Below are 23636 nucleotides of genomic sequence, written 5' to 3'. Positions count from 1 at the left end.
TCTCGTTCTGTCTCCCAGGCTGGAGTGCAGTGGTGCAATCTTGGCTCACCACAACCTCCACCTCCTGAGTTCAAGCAATTCTCTTGCCCCAGCCTCCCAAGTAGCTGGGATTACAGGCGCATGCCACCACACCCAGCTAATTTTTGTAGTTTTAGTAGTGACGGGGTTTCTCCATGTTGGCCAGGCTGGTCTTAAACTCCTGACCTCAGGTCATCCACCTGCCTTGGCCTCCCAAAGTGCTGGGATTACAGGGGTGAGCCACCACACCTGGCCCTTTTTAAGATTCCCCTTTTCCCCAACTCCCCTGGATACACCTATAGCCTGCCAAAGCTTGCATACCCCGAATTGCAATTCTCTGCCATTCCCAAATAAACTCGCTTATTTGGAGAGCTTGTCTCTGAGTTTCTTTTTAGGTTGACACCACAAATACTTGTCCAACACCTGTGTCAGTTTGTGTGTAGGCACAAACCTGCGTGTGTGTGCTCCTCGTCGTGTGGAGTCGTCCTGCACACCCTGCATGTGCTTCTGTCATTCTGTCCGTGTGCACTCTTTCTAGCAACCTCATGCTGTCCCGTGAATGTGTCCTGCGGAAGGACACATCCTGCAAGCCCAGCGTTTTGGTGTTGTGAATTCTGCCGCAGCGAACGTCCTTGCTCTTACATCTGTGTGTGCATGTGCCTATATCCCCGCTTTTGTGTCTGTGTGCACCTGGGCCTTGCCAGGCTCCTGGAGCTGCTGTAACACAGCACCCCAGACCAGGTGGCTGCAGACAACAGAAATGAATTCTCTCCCAGTTCTGGGGTCCCGATGTGCAAAATCAAGGCGTCAGCAGGGCTGTGCTCCCTCTGTAACCTGTAGGGGAAGGATACGCCCTAGCTTCTTCCAGTTTTCCGTTTTGCCGGCAGTTCCTGGCAGTTCTTGGCATGTAGATCACTCCAATCTCTGCCTCTGTTGGCACATGCATTCTCCCTGTGTCTCTGTCTTCATGTGACCAGCTTCTCATAAGGACACCAGTTACACTGGATTAGGGCCTACCCTCATGACCCCAGCTAATGACATCTGCAACAGCCTTCTCTCCAAATACCGTCATGTTCTGAGGTACTGGGGGTTAGGGCTTGAACATATATATTTCAGGGGACACTGCAATCCACAATGAAGGCACAGAATGGATTCCTAGAGGCTGATCTGCTGAGTCAGAGCAGGGCAGTTTTAGATTTAATAGCAGCAGACAGCCAAAAAAAAACCAGGAGCGTTCCACACTCCCAGGCTCCGCAATGACACGGGTGCCCTCCACAGCCCCTTATTCTGGGTCTTCCTCATCCTGGCACTGCTGCGACTTGCCCCTCGCTGTTCCCTGGGCAGCATGGCTCTCTTCCGACATGCATCGGCATTTGTACTTCTTTGGCGTTCAAGTCATTGGCCTGTGTTTTCCGGTTGGCTGTTGAGTCTTTTCTTACAGCTCCTTATCAAGTTATCCTTTGTCTGTTTTATTTGTTGTAAATATTTTTGCCAAGATTGTCATTTGCCTTTCAATTTACGGTGTAGTTTACCGTAAGTTTTTCACACTGATTTCCTGTCTTCACAGAAAATCTTTTATGCCTCTGAGTTTTATTTTCGATTTTATTATTTTATTTTATTTTATTTTGAGACAGAGTCTCTGTCACCCAGGCTGGAGTACAGTGGTGTGATCTTGGCTTACTGCAAACTCCACCTCCTGGGTGGATTCTCCTGTTTCAGCCTCCCAATTACAGCTGGGATTACAGGCATGTGCCACCACGCCCAGCTAACTTTTTTTTTTTTTCTTTTTAATAGAGATGGGGTTTTGCCATGTTGGCCAGGCTGGTCATGAACTCCTGGCCTCAAGTAATCCACCTTCCCTGGCCTCCCAAAGTGTTGGGATTACAGGTGCGAGCCATCATGCCTGGCTTTGGGTTTTCTTTTTTAAAAAATGCTTTCCACGTCCTCAAATTATTTCCAAATTTGCTTCCAATACTTAATGTTTTTACTTTTTAAAGAAGTTAACAGACTTTATATCTTGAGGGCAGTTTTAGATTTACTGAAAAATTGATCAGAGTACAGAGATCCCATAATACCCCTTCATAGGCACTTTCCCCTATTATATTATTATCATTATTTTGAGATGGAGTCTCACTCTGTCATCCAGGCTGGAGGGCCGTGGTGTGATCTCGGCTCACTGCAACCTCTGCCTCCTGGGTTCAAGCGATTCTTGTGCCTCAGCCTCCCTAGTAGCTGGGATTACAGGTGTGCACCACCACACCCGGCTAACTACATGTGTGGGTTTTTATAAGGACACATATAAAAATGTTCAACTCCTTTGGGCAAATGCCAAGGAGTGCTATTGTGGATGGTAAGGTGAGAGTACGCTTCGAACCTGCCAAACTCTCTTGCCCAGTGGCTGTGCCATTCTGCCTTCCCACCAGTAATGACTGGGAGCTTCTGTTGCTCCTCATCCTTGGCGGCCTTTGGTGGTGTCAGTGTCCCAGATTTACCCACTCACAGGTGTGTTTTACTTGAACGTTTGGATCCTTATTCACAAAGAGCCAACCTTCCAGACAGGCTGAGTGAGTGGGCTCCCTTTACTTTTTCCAGGGCCCGGCTGTCCCCCTCCCCAATACAATTCTTGCCCCAGGGCCAGACACCCTTGCACCAAAAAGCGTCACACACAGGGACGACCCAGCTACACAGACCCTAAGGTCGAGGTCCATGCAGGGAGGTGCATGGGGCCCTGCAAGCCAGGGAAGCTGCCCGCCTCCCAGCAGCTGCACCCACCTCCCTGCCCGCCCGCCCGCCCGGGGCACAGAGCCCCAGCGTTGGCAACTCCTCGTGAGGGGACAGAGATGGCTCAGGTGGGCCCACCCTGGTCCCTGGGGAAACTGGGGGCACCCACGTGCGTCCAATTTCCAAGCTGCAAGGGAGCTCAGCGCCTGCTTTCCCCGAATGCTCTCTGGGACCCCGCGACCCCGCCCTCAGCAAAACCAGGGCTGAGCACCACAGGCCTGCTCAGAGGGAGGAGCCGGCCCGCGGGACAAGGAGCAAGGGAGGCCACCTCCAACCCGCAGAGCCGCAGCCGCCCCCACGCACCCCCGGAACCCACGCCGCCCCGACGCGAGGCACGGCTCGCTCTAGCCGCGGGCACTCGCTGGTCGCGTCGCGGCCACAATGCAGCATGAGCGCCAGCTGGGCGGGCGTCCCACGCAGTCCATAAGTTTGACCCTCCATGGAGCAGCATTTTAGTAACCGCCTGTACACATCCAGACGCGACAACTAAATGCCACACGTGAGCCTGGAAGATGGGGACAGCTACAGAAACACTCGGGACGGGTGACAAAACTGTGATGTGAGCGATGATGGGATAATATTCCTCCACAGTAAACGTCCTGGTTCTGAGCACTGCACTGCGGCATCGTAGGAGAACATCCTCTGTTCAGGAAATACGCACGAAAGTACTTCGCGGCCACGGGGCCAGCGTCTCCAACCGCATCTCAAACGGTTCCGAAGCAACGCGCGTGCACAGCCACACACACGGACCAAATTCACGGGCAGCGTCAGCGGCCAGGCATTCGGATAAAGGGTCCATGGCCGTCCCTGTGCTACTCCTGCAACTTTCTCTAAGTTGGAAAGTGTACCAAAGTTTTTAAATTACTAAAAATCTCCCAAGAGCTTGAACATGACTTCCTCTTGGCGCGGAGAACAAAGCCCAAGCTCGTCCCCCGGGTCTCCCCGTGGCGGCCCCGCTGCCAGCTGCTGCGTTGTCGCCTGTCCGCGCCCGCCGGTGCCCGGGCTTGCTTCTGAGCCTGCCGGCTCGCGGTGGGGCTCCGCTGAGGGCAGGGACGCGGGGTCCCAGAGGGCATTCAGGGAGGGCATTCAGGGAAAGTAGGCGCTGAGCTCCCTGGAAGCTTGGAAATTGGAAGCACGAGTGAGTGGCCCCGGTGCCGGCCGGAAATGCTAGAGCTTGCACGTGGGTGTCAGAGCCGCCTGGGGGCCACGCCTTTATTAACCATTGCATTATCCCCCTAAGCGTCCTGCGCGCCAGGCTCGCCCACACCGGGGACTCCCGGGCCTCCCTCCCCGCAGGTTCAGGCTCTCCCCGGGGAGGCTTCTGCCGCAGCGTCAGCATTCACGCTCTCCTCCGACTGTGGGGGGAGAAGGGCCGGATCCCGATCCCGGGACAGACCAGAGCGAAGCTTGGGGCCAGACTTCGTAGAGCGGAGAGTGTCCTGCGAGGACACCCTCAATGAGGACCCCGAAGAGATCCGAGAGCCCTCGAGTGACTGCGCCAGCGACAGGGCCCGGGAGCCTGCGCGCGACGCGGTCAGGGATGGGATCCGGGATCGCACCTTTGAAGTGGCCAGCGATGGGACCGCGGACTCCATGATTGATAGCACCAACGAGGGGACCCGGGAAGCCTCGTGCAACGGGACCACGGACGGGGCCCGGGAGGCCGCGCGCGACGGGACCACGGACGGGGTCTGGGAGGCCGCGCGCGACGGGACCACGGACGGGGTCTGGGAGGCCGCCCGCGACGGGCCTATGGGGGCGGCTAATGACCCGGGGCGCGAGGTGGGCAGGGAGGAGGCCGGCGGCTCCCAGAGCGGCGGGCCTCCGGGGCCCCTGCGCAGCCAACCGTGCACACGCGCCAGGTCCCGCGTGTCCTCGTGCTCGCGGTGCAGCTGCTCGCGCTGTTCCAGCAGCTGGCGCCGCGTGTCGTGAAGCAGCTGAGTCCGGCGGAGCAGCAGCAGCAGCTCCTGCCGCAGGCGCCCGTTGTCCGCCTTGATGGCCTGCGTGTGCGCCACAAGCGCGCGCGCCGCCTCCCGCTCCGCGCGCCGTGCCAGGGACTGCACGCGCTGACGCGCCTCGCGCTCGAAGGCCGCCTTGTCCTCCAGGAAGCGCCGCTTCACGCGGTGGAGCAGCTGTGTGTGCTCCACGCGCATATGCAGAAGATCGCGCTCCAGCGCCCGGATCCGAGCCAGCTGCTCCAGTTGCAGCACCTGCGGCGTGGGCGCCGTCAGCTCACCCCCACCCGGCCCCCGGCCTGGCCGCCAGCCCCGCCCCGCCGCACCCCGGCCGCGGGCGCGCGCACTGGCCTTGTAGGGCTGCAGCTCCTGCACCTGCCGCGCCATCTGTGCCGCGCGCGCCTCCATCTCCAGCAGCTGCGCGCGTACCCCGTCCTCGCGCCCGTGGTAGAGCGAGGCCAGTTCCGCCCGCTGCCAGTGGATCTGCGCCAGGTCCACGCGGTTCTGCTCGTCCAGCCGGACGATGGCGTTGGCGCAGCGCTGGGCGCGCGCGCTCACGTAGCTGGCGTAGAGCCGGTTCTCCTCGCGCAGGCGCAGCGCCTCGCGGTCCAGGAAGGCGTTCTCCCGCAGCACCCGGTCCACGCGCTCCTCACAGGCGTCCAGCTGCTCCGAGAGCAGCGCGTGTTCGCGTTGCAGGTACTGCGCCCGCTCAGACAGCGGCTGCTCGGCACCCGCGGCCGCCGCACCCCCTGGCTGGCTCCCCGCGCCCGGCCCGCGCTTTTTCTTGGGCGCCATGGATTGCTGCCTGGACCACCAGGACTGGTGAAGGCAGCGACCCCGGCCCCTTCCCCAGCTTAGCCCTTCCTCTTACCCAGCCTAAATATTATAGGCCCCAGGCCTAGAGGGGGGACGCGCCTCAGGCTCACGAGGCTTTTGGGGAGGCAGATCGAGGCTTTGGGTCTCGGGGGTCAGGGCAGCTTTGCCAACCTTCACTCGTGGGCTCCCGCTGGACCTTGGCTGTGCGTCTCGTGCGGCCAACATTAGTAATGTTGCTGCTCGGCGGGCACGTCTCTATGGAGACAGAACTTAGTCGTCCTCTCCCACCCCCACCCCGTTACTTGGGCGATGGCCGACTCCTTCCTTCCGTACAACTCCCGCCTCCTAAGTCGCCCGCGACTGCTTGTGAATGCGCCCCAGAGACAGGGCCTGAGCTGACAAGACTGGGCTTCAGGCGGACTCCGGACGTGCTTCTGAATCTCACAGAGCCCAGCAGCGCCCTTCGCCTTGGGTTCAGCAATGGGCCTTCTCCCGGGCGGTCCTCCCCTTGAAGAGGAGCTTCTCACCACGTTCCCCCGCCCCGTCTCCCAAGTGAAATCTCTGCGTTGTCAGGAGCGGGCGCTTCCCTGGAGCATTCGCCTCTTCAGGGACCCTTGAACCATCCCTGTAAACCATCCCTATACACTTTTCCTTGAGCATTTCGTGATTCCTTCGGTGAGGGCCCCGTGGGAATTGGGGTTCCTGAAGCATGGAGTCCACTGGGCGCCTGGAGAGCGTTTCTCTCTGAAGTTCGTAAACCCGTGCGTGCGGCGCCCGCTCAACTCATCCGCGGCTCTGCAGCTGGGCAGCTTCCCTTCCCGTGTGCCCGGATGGCTGAGGGCATAGGGAGCCGATGGGGACTGGCTTTTTCTCCTTTTCTGCTGACTTTGTGGACACAACATCATTATTGAAACCATCCCTATAAACTTTATTAAATTAATCAGGGAAGAAGGGAGGAGAGAGAGGAAAACCCAGCTTGCATCTCGCTCAGCATTCATGGTGAGGTCGGCCTGCCTCCCAACCCCTTCCTCAGAGCTGTTTGGTGCCTGTGGCCCCAGAATCACACAGACCCTGTCACAAGAGTAGAGGTTCCCATAACTGCTCTGTAGGTAACAACTTAAACGTTGTAAAATGTGAAGTTTCCTATTTGACAGGTCCTGCACACGCATGAAACGACTGACCCAGCTGGTCTGAAGTACCCCCACCAGGAGCTGATGCGCCAAAGAACACAGGGTCCACATCCTGGGGACTTACCCCTTTCCCCGGCCAATTGATGACCCCATTTTACAGTCCCTCACCCGCCACAATTCCCTTAAAAACCCCAGCCCAGAACTCAGGGACATGGATTTGAAGGTCCCCCCCATCTCCTCGCTCGGTGCCCAGGGATTGTGACACTGTTTCTCTGCTGCAAACTCTGCTGTCTTGATGTGTTGGTCGTTACTGCACAGCAGGCATCACAACCTGTTGGTCCTATAAGATCTGCCTCAGTCTAGACCAGCTGTCCCCAGCTCCCATTCTGTTAGATGCCTCAGGAACAATGTGTGCAGCAGCCTTCGACACACAACTTGAATTGACCCCTATTTTGTGTCCTGTTATCATAGAGTTGAGTTTCTGCCCAGTTTGTCCACATTTGCTGGGATGTGGGCAGATTTGAGGATCTTTGACTTGTAGCTTTGTGAGGGACACAGTTTAGAAAACCATGTTTACACAGAGGTTTGTGGTGGAGACTGTCTGGTGGCTCATGGACATGGCTGGGCTTGGTCTGATCAGCCAACCTGCCTGAAAGGTGCAGCAGGGCCTTTTAAAATTAGGAACACGATTGAGGCATTTTACTCCTTGTAAAAAAATGTATTTTAGGCTGGGTGCGGTAGCTCACGCCTGTAATCCCAGCACTTTGGGAGGCTGAGGCGGGCGGATCATAAGGTCAGGAAATCCAGACCATCCTTGCCAACCAACATGGTGAAACCCCGTCTCTACTAAAAATACAAAAAATTAGCTGGGGATGGTGGCAGGCACCTGTAGTCCCAGCTACTTGGGAGGCTGAGGCAGGAGAATGGTGGGAACCTGGGAGGCGGAGCTTGCAGTGAGCCAAGATCACGCCACTGCACTCCAGCCTGGGTGACAAAGCAAGACTCTGTCTCAGAAATATATATATATATATATATTTTATAGCCGGGCGTGGTGACTCACGCCTGTAATCCCAGCACTTTGGGAGGCCGAGGTGGGTGGCTCACGAGGTCAGGAGCCCGAGACCAGCCTGACCAACATGGTGAAACCCCGTCTCTACTAAAAATAAAAAAAAATTAGCCAGGCGTGGGGGCGGGCGCCTGTAATCCCAGCTACTCGCGAGGCTGAGGCAGGAGAATGGCGTGAACCCTCGAGGCAGGGGTTGCAGTGAGCTGAGATTGCACCACTGTATTTCAGCCTGGGTGACAGAGTGAGACTCTGTCTCGAAAAAAATATATAAAAGTAAAAATAAGAGGACACAAACTGCCAAACAAGGCAGTCTGTTTAGCATTAATATTGTAATAGGACATTGTTATAAACTCCTAAACTGCATCTGAATGTGGGCTTTAATATATGGGCTTTTCATATGAAAATGGTGCCTCTCCTTTCACAGAAAATTGGGAAAAGACCACACAGAATCATGAGAAAACATGAGCCTCCATCCCTGCATCCCTGCAGCAGGGACTCATCTGCCATGGGGGACAGGCTCATGTACAGGGGCCCTTAATGCCCAGTGTTGCCTCTTCTGGTTTCTTGCCATGGCCCCACCCCAGTGCTCTCCACCCCGCTACCCTCAGGCCTTGTGTGGGGTCACTGTCCCCATTTGACAGATTGAGAAACTGAGGCAGCAATAGGCAGAGGTCTGCTCACATGGGCCGATCAGGTCCCCCACAGTCTCAGACCCCATACCACCCCAGGCCACGCCATGTCCCAGCTCTGGACTGCTCTTTCCCTGCCCCCATCCCCACGGCACCTGCACGTCTGCCGCTGGAGGGTCTGCGTTGCTCTTTGCCTTTCAGTCCCTGGTGAGGTGAGGTTTTAAGTTTTACGTTATCTCTGCCTGTGGGTTTCTTGATTTTTCTTTGCTTTAAATCTCACCAATGCCTCCTCACAGAGAGGTCTGGGAGCCTTCTGCTCTCCTCTGTCTGGGCATCCTGGAGGTTTCCTTCTTCCCAATTCTGCAATTCCCACTTCTGCAACCCCTGCCCCACCCACCAACTCCATGAAATAGTTGGGGGAGCCCTGACCCCAGCCCTAGTGTAGTCCGGACACCCCTGTCCCTGCGACCACACCCCTGCCCCCCCAGGCCTCTGCCCAGCCCAGCACGTTAACCTCTGCCCTGACCTGGGTCTGGCCACCAGCTGCCCAGCTGTGCCTCTGACCTGTGGGGATGAGGGGCAGGAGGAGACCTTGTTTCTTCTGGGGGGCCGCGCTGCATGGGGCGATTCTTCGCGGGGAAGTGGGGGGAGTCTGGCCTTGGGGACGGGCTCAAATACCTCCTCAGGACCCCCAAGGCTTTTCTCTCACTGTGTTAGGAAGGCAGGCGGTCTCTGGGGTTCACCAGGTCCTGCACCATCCATGGAGACAGAACTCACTTCCTGTGACACATCTCCCACCCTCGGGGGTCTTCCCGGGCCCCTCCGCAAGTGGTATGGTGGTCTTTGTTCCCCCAGGACGCGCAATCACACCCCCCTCAGACACAGCCTGGCAAACAGGAAAGGCCCTGGGAGGAGGGGCGCCGTCTGCTCCCTGTGAGGCCCTCCCCTCCCACAGCTGGGCCAGGCTCCCTCCTTTTACCACCTGCCCCACTGCCCCAAAGCCGGGCCAGCCTCCCTCCTCCCCACCCACAGCCTGGCCAGCCTCCCTCCTCCTCACCACAGCCTGGCCAGCCTCCCTCCTCCCCACCCTCACCACAGCTGAGTCAGCCTCCCTTCCTGCCCCCACCGCCCCCGCAGCCAGGCCAGCCTCACTCCCCCACACATCCAGGCAAGCCTCCCTCCTGCACCCCAGCCCCTTAGGCTGGGCCCTGCTGGGGACCCTGAAGGCTGCAGCACAGGGCCGCCTTGTGTTTGCTCCTGGGGCTCGTGGGCTCCCACAGGCTCCCTGGGTGTCCCCCACTCTCCGTGCCCCTGTCTTTCTGCCTTTGCTGCTTTGCATGTCCTGCCTGATTCATCTCCTGAGACTGGGGTGAGCCCTGCACTGAGTGTAGCCACGGCGGTGGGGCTGTGTGCCTGGCACACTGAGCGTAGCCCTCCCAGCAGCCTCTGTTCCCATTTCACAGATGGAGAAACCGAGGCAAGGTGAGTTGTCCAAAGCCCCCTGGAAATGCTGGGGCTGTGACTTGGACCTGTGAGGGGTTCCTCCCACTTCTCTGCACTCCCTCCACATGGGAGCCCAGGACCCAAGGGGCAGCTCCACCCCGTACACCTCGTCCCTTGTACAGCAGCTCAGAGCTGGTGCTGACGGCCAAGAGGGCAAAGGGAACGACGGGCAGGGCCACAAGGGAGGCCCAGTGGAGCTGCCCACCCTGTGTATCTTCTGGTTGGGGTCAGGCACTGGGGCCCCAGTCCTGTTTGTTTCGGCGCCCTGGGCCCAACCTGAACCTGTCCTCTGCCCCATATTCCTGGCAGGCCTCCCCGAAACCCCACCCACGGGCTGGCTTAGGCAAGGGTGTTTGAGACAAAGACCCTGCCCCCGTGGCCAGGTACCTCAGAACCCATGCCAGATCCACATAAGGCTCTCGGTCAGCCCCGGATGGAAGCTCCAGCCCCAGGCCGGGACATGCATCAGCTCCCACACCCACGCTTGTCCCAGAGAAAGCGCTCTGCCCTCCCCCGTCCACACCACGAGGGCCATGGCTGCACTTCCGCACCTGTGCAGGTACGAGCACGAGGCCCCAGCCAGCAGGCCCTGACCAGGTCATTCCTGATCATCCATAACCAGGGCAGTGGGGGACTGCGGTGTGGTCCAGGTAGGCCTCCATGGGGCCCCTTCAGAGTCATCTACCTCTGTGAGGAAGAAGATGGTCAAAGGAGGGTGTCCAGGGTCCAGAGCCCCTACACAGGCTTCAATGATGACACCTGCACCCAGCTCCAGAGACATCCCTGAGAGGCAGCCATCAGGGGTGCCCAGCTAAAGACACGCCTCCTTGGGGACGCTCATTTTGAGTCCATGCCTCCAGATGCATGATCTCAGAGAAAACCACATCCGAAACTGGCGTGTGTCCCCACTGGAGGGGCTCAGGTAAATGACTGGAGTGACCGGGGGGCTGGGCCTGGGGTACCTAGGTCTATAGCCTACACCGGAGAAGGAGAGAGGGGAGGCTTGGGGTACCTGGGTCTATAGCCAATATCTGAAGCAGGAGAGAGGACAAACCTGGGGTACCTGGGTCTATAGCCCAGGCCCAGAGCAGGAGAGAGGAGAGATCTGGGGTACCTGAGTCTGTAGCCTACACGCAGAGCAGGAGAGAGGGGAGATATGGGTACATGTACCTGTACCTCAGGTATAGTATCTGAGTCTGTAGCCCACACCTGGAGCAGGAGAGAGGAGAGGGCCATTTTGGAGTCCACCAGGTAGCCCCAGTAGGACAGGGAGAGGCTGTGTATGAGATGAGATGGGTAGTGGGCCATGGCTGTGACATAGGAGGGGTCAGGGTGGTGATACCTTCTCAGACTGTGACACTCAGAGGCAAGGTAGGATCTCAGCTCACACAATGGCACACGGATGGTGCCCTTATGGGAGAGGGCGGGGGCCATGCATGGGGACTGTCGCAGTTTGAGAGGTGGGGGCCAGGGGAGTTTGGTTTCTTGGGTTACGGAATGCTGAGTGTGTGTGAAGTAAGAGGCTCCAGCCACACTGTTTCACCGGAGGCTGTGATCTGGGCCCCACCCTTGTGGCTTTGGGTCTTCTGGATGATGACCTCCCCCTAGACCTCACCCATGATTTCCCCATGGATTGGCTAAAAATTCAGTGCAAGGTCCACGTCAATAACGCACCCAAAATAAAGCTAAAAGTTACAACCGCATGCGACAAAACTTATCGTGACTTAGCCCAGGCGCAGTGGCTTATGCCTGTGATCCCAGCACTTTGGGAGGCCGAAGCGGGCAGATCACATGAGGTCAGGAGTTCGAGACCAGCCTGGCCAACATGGTGAGACCCCATCTCTACCGAAAATACAAAAATTAGCAGGATGTGGTGGCACGCCGCTGTAGTCCCAGCTACTCAGGAGACTGAGGCAGGAGAATCATTTGAACCCAGGAGGTAGAAGTTGCAGTGAGCTGAGACTGTACCACTGCACTCCAGCATGGGTGACAGAGCAAGACTCCATCTCAATAAATAAATAAGTAAAATAAATTATAAAAAAACGTACTGTGGCTTATTGTCAAATAAATTTGACTAACAAATGCTGAGAAAAAATAATCTTGGCCGGGCGCGGTGGCTCAAGCCTGTAATCCCAGCACTTTGGGAGGCCGAGACGGGTGGATCACGAGGTCAGGAGTTCGAGACCATCCTGGCTAACATAGTGAAACCCCGTCTCTACTAAAAAATACAAAAAGCTAGCCGGGCGAGGTGGCTGGCGCCTGTAGTCCCAGCTACTCGGGAGGCTGAGGCAGGAGAATGGCGTAAACCCGGGAGGCGGAGCTTGCAGTGAGCCGAGATCGCGCCACTGCACTCCAGCCTGGGTGACAGAGCGAAACTCTGTCTCATGGTGGGCATGAGCACGGTGGCTCACGCCTGTAATCCCAGCACTTTGGGAGGCCGAGGCGGGTGGATCACACGAGGTCAGGAGATCGAGACCATCCTGACCAACATGGTGAAACCCCGTCTCTACTAAAAATACAAAAATTAGCTGGGTGTGGTGGTGCGTGCCTGTAGTCCCAGCTACTCGGGAAGCTGAGGCAGGAGAATCTCTTGACCCCAGGAGGTGGAGGTTGTGGTGAGCTGAGATCGCGCCACTGCACTCCAGCCTGGGCAACAGAGTGAGACTCTGTCTCAAAAACAACAACAACAAAACCCACCCAACTAACGGATAAATCAAATGTCTCCTGGAAAGTGTATATGGGAAATAATAAACCCCAGTGAAAATAACTGCAGTAAAATGAAAAAGGGAAACAAAAAGTTGGAAATGGTTTAATTTTGCTGGGTAGAAAACTGATTTAATAATTCAGGGTAGTAACGTTCACTCTAAAGAATTCTTTTTTGCTGACAGTTCACTGGTGTTGGTATAATTCTGCCTATGGGGCCATTCTCAGAGGCAGAATGACAGGGTCAGGACTTCCTCTCCTTGGGGTTCCCCAGGGAAGGTGAAGAATGGGGGTACTGGCCTGCCAGTCCTCACCTCTGTTGGCGCTGGGGGCGGCTGGGCTTCCTCGCTGCCCCTGGCAGCCCATCCCAGCCAACCTGAACTGCTCTGCAGTCTCCAAAGAACCAGCTGTTCTCCATCGGTTCTGCAAAGGCTCCTGCTACCCACTGGCAATTCCTGAATTCAGAACTGTCAGTTGCCTTCCAAGCCTTGCTTTGGGGACATCCTCCATATTCTCATACATTAGGATTTCATTATCTTTCAGTACAAAATTGTTTCTAGTTTACCTTATGATTTCTTTGACTTATTGTTTATTTGGTAGTGTGTTGTTTAATCTTGAAATCTTTGGGGATTTTCCAAATGTCTTTCTGTTATTTATTTCTAATCCAATTTTGTGGGATCAGAGAACATAATTTACATGATTTCAATTCCCCCCCCTTTTTTTTTTCAAGACGGAGTCTTGCTGTGTCACCCAGGCTGGAGTGCAGTGGTGTGGTCTCGGCTCAATGCAACCTCTGCCTCCAGGATTCAAGCGATTCTCCTGCCTCAGCATCCCCAATAGCTGGGATTACAGGCACACACCACCATGCCCAGCTAATCTTGTATTCTTAGAAGAGATGAGGTTTTGCCATGTTGGCCAGGCTGGTCTCGAACTCTTGATCTCATGATCCGCCTGCCTTGGCCTCCCAAAGTGCTGGGATTACAGGTGTGAGCCATTGTACCCGGCCCAGATTTCAATTATTTTGCATTTGTTAAACTTTGTTTTACGGTACTTTGAATGTGGTTTATCTTGCTAAACGTTTCATACACACTTGAAAATAAGGTGTATTCCAGCACATTATGGGGGCATTGTCTTCCGAATGCCCAGTCGTTGCCCTGGATGACAATGTTGCTAGGGTCCACTAAAAAGGAGTGTTAAAGTCTCTGCCTGTAATTGTAGGTTTAATGGTTTCTCCTTTCAGTGATGGCAGGCTTGCTTTATATATATTAGGTGCATATACGTTCAGAATTATAGTATCTTCTTGATAAATGGAAACTTTTATCCTAACAAATTATTCTTCTTTATCTCTGGTAATATCCCATGCCCTGGCATATATTTTGCCAGATATTAATATAACTACTAACTTTTTTTTTTTTTTGAGACGGAGTCTCGCTCTGTCGCCCAGGCTGGAGTGCAGTGGCCGGATCTCAGCTCACTGCAAGCTCCGCCTCCCGGGTTTACGCCATTCTCCTGCCTCAGCCTCCCGAGTAGCTGGGACTAAAGGCGCCTGCCACCTCGCCTGGCTAGTTTTTTGTATTTTTTTTTTTAGTAGAGACGGGGTTTCACTGTGTTAGCCAGGATGGTCTCGATCTCCTGACCTCGTGATCCGCCCATCTCGGCCTCCCAAAGTGCTGGGATTACAGGCTTGAGCCACCGCGCCCGGCCTAAAGTTTTCTTATGATTAGTGTTTACATGGTATATATTTTTTCCGTCCTTTTTACTATGTCTTTATAGTTGAAGTACATTTATGCCTGGGCAATATAGAAGATCCTGTTCTACAAAAACATTTTTTGTTTATTTTTTGAGAGAGTCTCACTGCATCACCCAGGCTGGACTGCAGTGGCACAATCTCAGTTCACTGCAACCTCCACCTCCTGGGTTCAAGCAATTCTCGTGCCTCAGCCTCTCAAGTAGCTGGAATCACAGGTGCACACCACCACGCCTGGCTAATTTTTGTATTTTTGGTAGAGACGGGTTTTTGCCGTGTTGGCCAGGCTGGTCTCAAACTCATGACCTCAAGTGATCCACTCACCACAGCCTCTCAAAGTGCTGGGATTACAGGCATGAGCCACCATGCCTGGACTCTACAAAAAATTAAAAATTAGCTGAGCACGGTGGCCTGCACCTGTAGTACCAGCTACTCAAGAGGCTGAAGTGGGAGGATCGTTTCAGCCCAGGAGGCAGAGGTTGCAGTGAACTGAGATCACACCACTGCACTCCAGCCTGGGCGACAGAGAGAGACTCCGTCTCAAAAAATAAAATAAAAATAATAATAATAATAATAGGCTGGGCGTGGTGGCTCAAGCCTGTAATCCTAGCACTTTGGGAGGTCGAGGCGGGCAGATCACGAGGTCAGGAGATCGAGACCATCCTGGCTAACACGGTGAAACCCTGTCTCTACTAAAAATACAAAAACTAGCCGGGCGAGGTGGCGGGCGCCTGTAGTCCCAGCTACTTGGGAGGCTGAGGCAGGAGAATGGCGTAAACCCGGGAGGTGGAGCTTGCAGTGAGCTGAGATCCAGCCACTGCACTCCAGCCCAGACGACAGAGTGAGACTCCGCCTCAAAACAACAACAACAAAAACTAATAATAAAAATAAAAATAAAATGGTAAGGTTTAAATCAGCCTTTTTTTTTTTTTTTTTTGTGAGACGGTGTCTTACTCTGTCGCCCAGGCTGGAGTGCAGTGGTGCAATCTCGGCTCACTGCAACCTCTGCCTCCTCGGTTCAAGTGATTCTCCTGCCTCAGCCTCCCTAGTAGCTGGGATTACGGACTCAAGCCACCACGCCCAGCTAAAAAATTTTTCTATTTTTAGTAGAAACAAGGTTTCACCATATTGGCCAGGCTAGTCTCAAACTCCCATGATCCACCTGCCTTGGCCTCCCAAAGTGCTGGGATTACAAGCGTGAGCCACTGCACCCGGCCTTTTTTTTTGAGAAGGAGTCTCGCTCTGCTGCCAGGCTGGAGTTCAGTAGCACGATCTTGGCTCACTGCAACTTACGTCTCCTAGGTTCAAGTGATTCTCCTGCCTCAGTCTCCCAAACAGCTGGGACTACAGGCATGCGTCACCACGCCCAGCTACTTTTTTTGTATTTTTAATAGAGATGAGGTTTCACCATGTTGGCCAGGATGGTCTCGATCTCCTGATCTCATGATCCACCCGCCTCGGCCTCCCAAAGTGCTGGGATGACAGGCGTGGGCCGCCGCGCCCGGTCCTGCTATTTGTTTTCTGCTGGTCTTATCTATTCTTTGTTCCTTTTCCTTCTTTTTCTGAATTCTTTTTGAGCAAGTAGTTTGTTGTGGTTGTTGTTTGAGACAGGGTCTGGCACTGTCATCCAGGCTGGAGTGCAGTGGCGCAATCCGGGCTCACTGCAACCTCTGCCTCCCGGCTCAAGTGATCCTCCTACCTCAGCCTCCCAAGTAGCTGGGACAACAGGCTCATGTCACCACACCCAGCTAATTTTCCTTTTTTTTTTTCTTTGAGACGGAGTCTCGCTCTGTCGCCCAGGCTGGAGTGCAGTGGCCGGATCTCAGCTCACTGCAAGCTCCGCCTCCCGGGTTCCCGCCATTCTCCTGCCTCAGCCTCCCGAGTAGCTGGGACTACAGGCGCCGCCACCTCGCCCGGCTAGTTTTTTGGATTTTTTAGTAGAGACGGGGTTTCACCGTGTTAGCCAGGATGGTCTCGATCTCCTGACCTCGTGATCCGCCGTCTCGGCCTCCCAAAGTGCTGGGATGACAGGCGTGAGCCACCGCGCCCGGCCAAATAATAATATACTAGTAATACTTCACATGTAACTTAAGAACTTTACAATATATACTCTCGTATGTTATCCTGTAACAGTGTGAATGTGTATTTCCATTATCCCCCTTCACTTTTGCTATTGGTGTCATGCATTTTACTTCTACAAGTTATAGAGTTCACAAGATTGTTATTATTTCTACTTTAGTCAACTGAGCTGGGCGTGGTTCTGCGAGGAGGCTGGCGGGGCGCACAGAGGGGCGGGGCCACTGTGGGGCGGGGCCGGGGCCGGGGGGGGGGAGGTGGGGGGGGAAGTGGGGGGGGGAGGTGGGGGGGCCACTGTGGGGCGGGGCCGGGGGGGCGGTGGGGGGGGAAGTGGGGGGGGAGGTGGGGGGGCCACTGTGGGGCGGGGCCGGGACCGGGGGGGAGAGGTGGGGGGGAGGTGGGGGGGGAGGTGGGGGGGAGGTGGGGGGGCCACTGTGGGGCGGAGCCGCGGCCTGCGGGTGGGGCAAAGGGGGGGTGTTGGGAGGGGCGCCCCGAGGGGCGGGGCCGGGCCGGCGTCGGTTCCCACGGCAACCGGCTCCACAGTAAGGCCCCGCGGGCGTCCTGGCCGCCATGTGCAGCGCGGTGGACCCTCGCATCGTCCGGAGATACCTACTCAGGCGGCAGCTCGGGCAAGGGGTGAGTGCCTGGTGGTGCGTCCGCCCTCCGAAGGGCACCGCAGATCTGCGGAGAGAGGACCTGCGGGGCGTGGCCGGTCCCCTCGGAGGCCTGTTCCGTCACACACTGGCGTCCTGCCGCCTCCGTAGGCGGGAGGGGTGGTCTGGAGCCCCTTCGTGCCTCAGTTTCCTCATGGGGTAACACGATCCCGACTCCTAGGAACCTGGCTCCTGGAGGCGGGTGACATCCAGGGCCCCCAGCGGCCTCAGGCGGAGGGATCCTGGCGCCCCGCTCCCCACGCGCCCACAGTCGCCGCTTCCCGGGTGTACAGGACGCTCTGGGGAGGCTGGGCCCGCGCCTGGGTCACTGAGAGGGAGGGCGGACCCCAGGCTCAGGAGCACAAGGGCAAAGCCCGAGAAGGGCCTGAGCCGGTATGGGGTGGTGCAGAGTGAAGGCCAGAGCCTTGTGTATCTGTGTGCGTGTGTGAGCATGTGGGCCTGTGTGTGTGCGTGGGCGGGAGGGGTGGTGTTCGAAGGTGCCAAGGGGAGGCGGGGAAGAGCCTTACAGGCAGTGCAGAGAGCAAGTGCGTAGGCCCAGTGCAGGGTTGCCTATGTGCCACTGGATAGGAGAGGGAGAGAGACAGGTGAGTGGTGAGGGTCCGGTCGTGTGGGGGCTTCGGGGAACTTCCCAGACTTTGGTTTTTACTGTTGCTGACGCTGGGAGCTGTAGCAGCTGCTGGTGTCACTTTACAAGGCCCACTCCTGTGTTGAGGACCCACCATGAGTGTGCACAGGAGTGGCAGACAGAGATGAGTTTAGGGGTTAGCATAGCCACCCAGCGAGAGATGCCAGAGGCTGGGACCAGGATGGGGGCAGAGGAGACAGCGGCAAGGGCTAGATTCTGGAGGAATCTGAAGGTGGGGCCAACGGGATTGGGGGTAGATGGGGTGTGAGAGAAAGGGAGGGAGAGAGCCTGGGCAGCTGGAGGGATGGTCGGGCATCCCCGAGCTTCATTTCCTGCCCAGATGCTCCCCTCTGTGGCCTCCTTTCCTCCAGGGCCTCACCAGCTCTCACCCTCCCTCCACTCTACCTCCCCTCCTCTGGAAGATGTCGGAGTCTAGGGCAGCCTGCAGTTGCAGAAGCCCACACTCCCATCCCCTCTCGGGACCCAGGATGGGAAGGAGGAGCCTCATGTCTGTAGGGACAATCTGGGTGGGTAGGGGATGGCGGGGCAAGGGCCTGGCCCTGTGTGACCACACTCCTTCCCAGGCCTACGGCATTGTGTGGAAGGCAGCGGACCGAAGGACTGGTGAGGTCGTGGCCATCAAGAAAATCTTTGATGCTTTTAGGGATAAGACAGATGCCCAGGTGAGCGTGTGGGGAGAAGCGTAGGAGAGGATGGGGGCTGGGAGGGGCAGCCCCTTGCCCTGGTGCCTGGAAGCTCTGGTGGGAGCTGGAGCCCGGTCATAGCAGATGTTCTGGCCTGTCTCAGAACACTGCCCCCTTGCCACGCCTGGTCTGGTGGGCATTGGGTGACAGACATCAGCTCCTTTGGGTCCTCTCAGGACAGGGGCTTCCTTCTTGCTCCGCCCACCCACACACCTGTGTTTCTGTCTCTTCAGAGAACATTCCGGGAAATCATGCTCCTCCAGGTGAGTGGCCTGGGCCCTCCAGCCCAGTCCCCTTCCCCAGGTACAGATCTCTCCAGACAGGAGAGAAACCCGGCTTCTTGGCCCCCAGAACACAGCCCCTCCTGGCCTTCCAGCCACCTCCAACTCTCTCCCCAGGAGTTTCGGGACCATCCCAATATCATCAGCCTCCTTGATGTGATCCGGGCAGAGAACGATAGGGACATTTACCTGGTGTTCGAGTTTATGGGTGAGTGAGGCCTCGGCCAGGGCCCCAGCCCCACCCCTGTCCTGTCCTTCGCCCTCTGCGTGTCCCTCTGTGGCCGACCCACAGTGGCTTGCTCCCTCACCCTGTACCCTGGACTCAGGGACAGACAGCTGACCAGTGTCAGCCTCCAGAGCCAGCAGCGACCCCCTTCGTCCCGCCTGCCCCAGGCTCCTGCTCCGACCACAGTCTGCAGCTGTGTTCTCCTTTTCCTTATTTTTTTTTTTTTTTTTTTTTTTTTTTTTTTTTTTTTTTTTTTTTTTGAGACGGAGTCTTGCTCTGTCACCCGGGCTGGAGTGCAGTGGCCAGATCTCAGCTCACTGCAAGCTCCGCCTCCCAGGTTCACGCCATTCTCCTGCCTCAGCCTCCCGAGTAGCTGGGACTACAGGCGCCCGCCACCTCGCCCGGCTAGTTTTTTGTATTTTTAGTAGAGACGGGGTTTCACTGTGTTAGCCAGGATGGTCTCGATCTCCTGACCTTGTGATCCGCCCGTCTCGGCCTCCCAAAGTGCTGGGATTACAGGCTTGAGCCACCGCGCCCGGCCTCCTTTTCCTTATTTTATGAAACAAAGGCAACATGAAATAAAGTGTGAAAAGTCCTGCAGACCCCACCGCTGTGCCCACAGGCAGTGCACAGGATGGAGAAGCGGGGCGGCCAGGCCGTGGGCTGGTTCAAAGTGGGACAGACCTGCCAGGTGCCCCTCTCCCACTCCCCGCAGGTTGCCCCCCCACCCCCCCACCCCCCCGACTGGAGTGCGTGGCCTCTCCGCAGACACTGACCTGAACGCAGTCATCCGGAAGGGCGGGCTGCTGCAGGATGTCCACGTGCGCTCCATCTTCTACCAGCTTCTGCAGGCCACGCGGTTCCTCCACTCGGGGCACATTGTGCACCGGGACCAGAAGGTGTGGTCCCTCCGCCTCCAGTCCCCTGCTAGGCCACGTGGCCCAGCTCCTGGCCCCACCTAGCCCCGGGGCCTCAGCCTGCCTCCTCTCTGCAGCCGTCCAATGTGCTCCTGGATGCCAACTGCACAGTGAAGCTGTGTGACTTTGGTCTGGCCCGCTCCCTGGACGACCTCCCTGAGGGGCCTGAAGACCAGGCCTTGACAGAGTACGTGGCCACACGCTGGTACCGAGCTCCGGAGGTGCTGCTGTCTTCGCACCGGTAACAGCTGGACACCCCCAACCCACCCTCCACCTCCCTGCTGCCCTCCTGCCCAGCCAGGGCTCCAGGCCTCCTGTACTCTGACCCTGCCTTGGTCCACAAGTGTTCCCCCATTCACCCCTTTAGCAACCCCACCCCCACTTCTGTCTCTGGGTCTCTCCGTGCCTACACCCTTTCCTGCCCCAGGTACACCCTTGGGGTGGACATGTGGAGTCTGGGCTGTATCCTGGGGGAGATGCTGCGGGGGAGGCCCCTGTTTCCAGGCACGTCCACCCTCCACCAGTTGGAGCTGATCCTGGAGACCATCCCACCGCCATCCAAGGAGGGTGAGCCAGGTGGCTGGGGCTGGACATCGGGAATGCTGCAGGTCAGATAGCACAGCTGTGGGGAGACAGCAGCTGACAGGCTAGGACTGTGCTGAGAGGAGGGACGGGGTCAGGGAGGATCCAGAGGATGAGGCAGGAACCCCAGGAAGACCAACTGGTGATGGAGGCCCAGGAAGAGCTGCTGGGGGGCGGGATGTGGGCAGGCAGCACCTGGCACAGTCACCATGAGAGCCAAGCAGTGACTGTGAAGGGGCCAGCAGGCTGGACAAGTTCCCCGAGGGATTCAGGTAGCAGGGGTAGGGACTGTCACTGTGCCGGGAGCTGGGGTGCGCACAGAGAGCTGGGCAGGAGAGATTCAGGTGCTGGGGGAAGAGGTGGAGGAAGGCAGTGGTAGTGGGGCCATGGGGGTCACTCTTGAGGGTGGGGGCAAGAGGGAACTGCACTGCCAGGCACATCTGCTTGTCCGGGTGGAGCCTCCTCGTCCGTGGAGGTGGGCGCCAGCGTCCACCTGTGTGAGCACACCCCAGGGCCAGGTGCCAGAGTGTGGAGCAGGGGTTGTGAGCGGGTGCTCCTGTGCACAGGCTGGGTGGCACACCCTGGCGATGGGGTGTTTGAGCCCTGCCAGACAGCAGAAACCCTGTAGAGAGGCTGTGCTCCCTGGGGCTGGAAGAGATGGCTGGCCCCAGATACCCTGAGCCGCCCCAGTCTACCAGGCCTGCCTGGGTCACACCACCTTCTGCCACCCCAGACCTCCTGGCTCTCGGCTCAGGCTGCCATGCCTCTATGCTGCACTGCCTGGGGTCCCGGTGAGTGGGGGCACTTCGGTGAGGGTGAGAGGGTGGCCTGTCTCAAGGGAGCAGGGCCACCTTCCTGCAAGGTTACTGGGTCCAATTTGTACCAGTTCAGATTCCACCTGCTTTCATGATGGCAGTCCCCAACCCAACAACTGTTGGCCGCTCTGAAAGCAGGAGCCCCTGGTGGTGGTCCCAGAGGGTGGCCCGGAGGAGCTGTGCTGGACGTGGAGAGGAGGGCACCAGGGGGCCGCAGGGGTCTCTCCACTGTGCAGGTCAGGCATAGGGGCATCTACCTAGACAGGACAGCAGGGTGGACCCCAGTTTCGAAGCTGAGCCCCACCCATGAATGTGGATCTGAGAAGGGGCCCTTGGGTCGGGCCCTGGAGATGACACACGGCAGCCCACAGGCCACGACAGACGCTGGACGCCCTCCTACCGCCAGACACCTCCCCAGAGGCCTTGGACCTCCTTAGGCGACTCCTGGTGTTCACCCCAGACAAGCGGTTAAGCGCCACCCAGGCACTGCAGCACCCCTATGTGCAGAGGTGGGAGTGGGAGAGAGTCCCCTAAGTGCGGGGGACAGAGGTGGGGGCAGGAGAGAGCCAGCCCACGAGGGAGAGCCCCCGCAGCACGGACCCTGCAATGACAGCTTGAGGGGCTCCCTTGGCCACAGCCCAGGCCTCACCTCTCTGGCTTCCTGCAGGTTCCACTGCCCCAGTGATGAGTGGGCACGAAAGGTACATGTGCAGCTCCGAGCACGCGAAGGGGTCCAGCTCTCTGCGCCTGAGTACCGCAGCCGCGTCTATCAGGTGCTCCGGCTCTCGACCCCCATCATCCCGTCTACTGCACCCTGGAGGCTGCCTCCTATGTTAGAGACCCCCAAACACCCATGCCCAGGCTGTGCCCTCTGAGCACCCTTCCCCTCTTGCAGATGATCCTGGAGTGCAAAGGCAGCAGCAGCACCTCAAGAGAGAAGGGCCTGGAGGGTGTCTCCCCGTCCCAGGCACACCTGCACAAACCCAGAGCTGACCCGCAGCTGCCTTCTGGGACACCTGTGCAGGGCCCCAGACCCAGGCCTCAGAGTAGCCCGAGCCATGACCCCCCCGAGCACGGTGTGTGGTCTTTGGTGGCTACCCACACAGAGCATGGCCTGGGCCCCTTCTGCCTGTGGCTGCCAACTGTGCAGCATCGGGTTCCTGACCCTGGGGTTGACCTTCTGACCCCACAGAGGTCCTCCGTGCAGCCAAGAACACTCCCAGGCAGAACTCCGCTCCCATGCTCCAGCCTGCACTCCTAGGGAGTGGGGAAAGGCCCCCCGGGGCGAAGGAAGAGCCCCCCTTGACATTCTTGCTGGTAAGTCATGGTGGGGTGGGCACAGGAGGGACCCTTCCTCTGCACCTTTCAGTGACCCTGTGACATGGCCCTTCCCAGGAGAAGCCAGGCCGGAGGGGAGCTGCGCCTTCCCTGACCTCACAGGCTGCAGCTCAGGTGGCCAACCAGGCCCTGATCCGGGGTGACTGGAACCGGGGCGGTGAGGTGAGGGTGGCCAGCACACAACAGGTGAGCCCGGCCCAGTCTGCCCCCGTCCCCTCATCCTCCTCTTCCCCTCCTTTTCCCTCCCTTCCCCATCCTTCCCATTGCCCCTCCAATGTCCAGTTCAAATCGCTCGAGGACCTCAAGGCCTCCCCTCCACTGCACCCCCTCTGACACCCTCTTCATGTGACCCTCAACTATACACAGGTCCCTTCCCGGTGTCCTCCGGAGGCCCGGCCCGGCCGGAGGATGTTCAGCACCTCTGCCTTGCAGGGTGTCCAGGGGGCCGCCAGGGCTTTGCTTGGAGGCTACTCCCAAGCCTACGGGACTATCTGCCACTCGGCACTGGGCCACCTGCCCCTGCTGGAGAGGCACCGTGTATGAGCTGCCCTACTCCCTTCACCTGGCCCCCTGTTCCTGCCCCAGCCCCTTCCCCAGACCCCTCCCCAGTATCCTGCACCCCTTAGCCCTCCCTGCTTTGCCAGGCCATGTTGCAGTTCCAGGGAGCTCGCCTGAGTCCCCTCCGGGGAGCAGATGAGGGCCCTGCCCCAGCCCCAGTGACTTCCTCCAATAAAGTCACGTCTGCCCCCAATCTAAGCAGCCATCATTCCTCCCCTCCCCTCTCAGGTCACAGCATCCACTAGCTGGGGGCCCCGACCCCTTTCCTGGAGCCTCCACTCCTCTGAGGACCCCACTGTCCCTATCCTGAAACCTCCACCCCAGAGCTCAGTGCCGCCCGCCCCACTAGAGGCCCTGCCCACTCCACATCCAGCACTGGGCTTTTCCCTCTAGGTTTGCCTGGGGCAGCTTCCTGTCCTTGGTCCATCATTTCCCTACCTGCTGTGGCTTCAGGGTCCAGGTTGCCCCCCAGTGTGGCCCTGTGGGGTAGTG

At 57.8% G+C, this 23636-nt stretch overlaps 2 protein-coding genes across 2 annotated transcripts; one reads left to right on the top strand and one right to left on the bottom strand.

Moving 5' to 3' along the window:
• Window positions 1-3963: 3963 nt before the first annotated feature.
• CCDC166 (coiled-coil domain containing 166) lies at window positions 3964-5587 on the bottom strand. The gene is made up of 2 exons (XM_010385522.2): window positions 5106-5587; window positions 3964-5009 (listed from the first exon to the last, which is right to left on the bottom strand). Exons 1-2 carry the CDS (start codon window positions 5547-5549, stop codon window positions 4098-4100), a joined length of 1356 nt encoding a protein of 451 aa, XP_010383824.1. The 5' UTR covers window positions 5550-5587; the 3' UTR covers window positions 3964-4097.
• Window positions 5588-16963: 11376 nt separating this feature from the next.
• On the top strand, window positions 16964-23342 carry MAPK15 (mitogen-activated protein kinase 15). Its single transcript, XM_030921546.1, has 14 exons — window positions 16964-17060; window positions 18308-18406; window positions 18661-18690; window positions 18826-18916; window positions 19703-19833; window positions 19929-20092; window positions 20279-20418; window positions 21167-21224; window positions 21620-21757; window positions 21916-22021; window positions 22144-22324; window positions 22441-22565; window positions 22644-22772; window positions 22953-23342. Exons 1-14 carry the CDS (start codon window positions 16995-16997, stop codon window positions 23127-23129), a joined length of 1635 nt encoding a protein of 544 aa, XP_030777406.1. The 5' UTR covers window positions 16964-16994; the 3' UTR covers window positions 23130-23342.
• Window positions 23343-23636: the final 294 nt, after the last annotated feature.

Source organism: Rhinopithecus roxellana, chromosome 17 (assembly GCF_007565055.1).
Source record: "Rhinopithecus roxellana isolate Shanxi Qingling chromosome 17, ASM756505v1, whole genome shotgun sequence".
NCBI classification, from domain to species: domain Eukaryota; kingdom Metazoa; phylum Chordata; class Mammalia; order Primates; family Cercopithecidae; genus Rhinopithecus; species Rhinopithecus roxellana.
The sequence above is the reverse complement of the archived record's forward strand: the minus strand, read 5'-3'. Positions and strand labels throughout refer to the sequence as shown.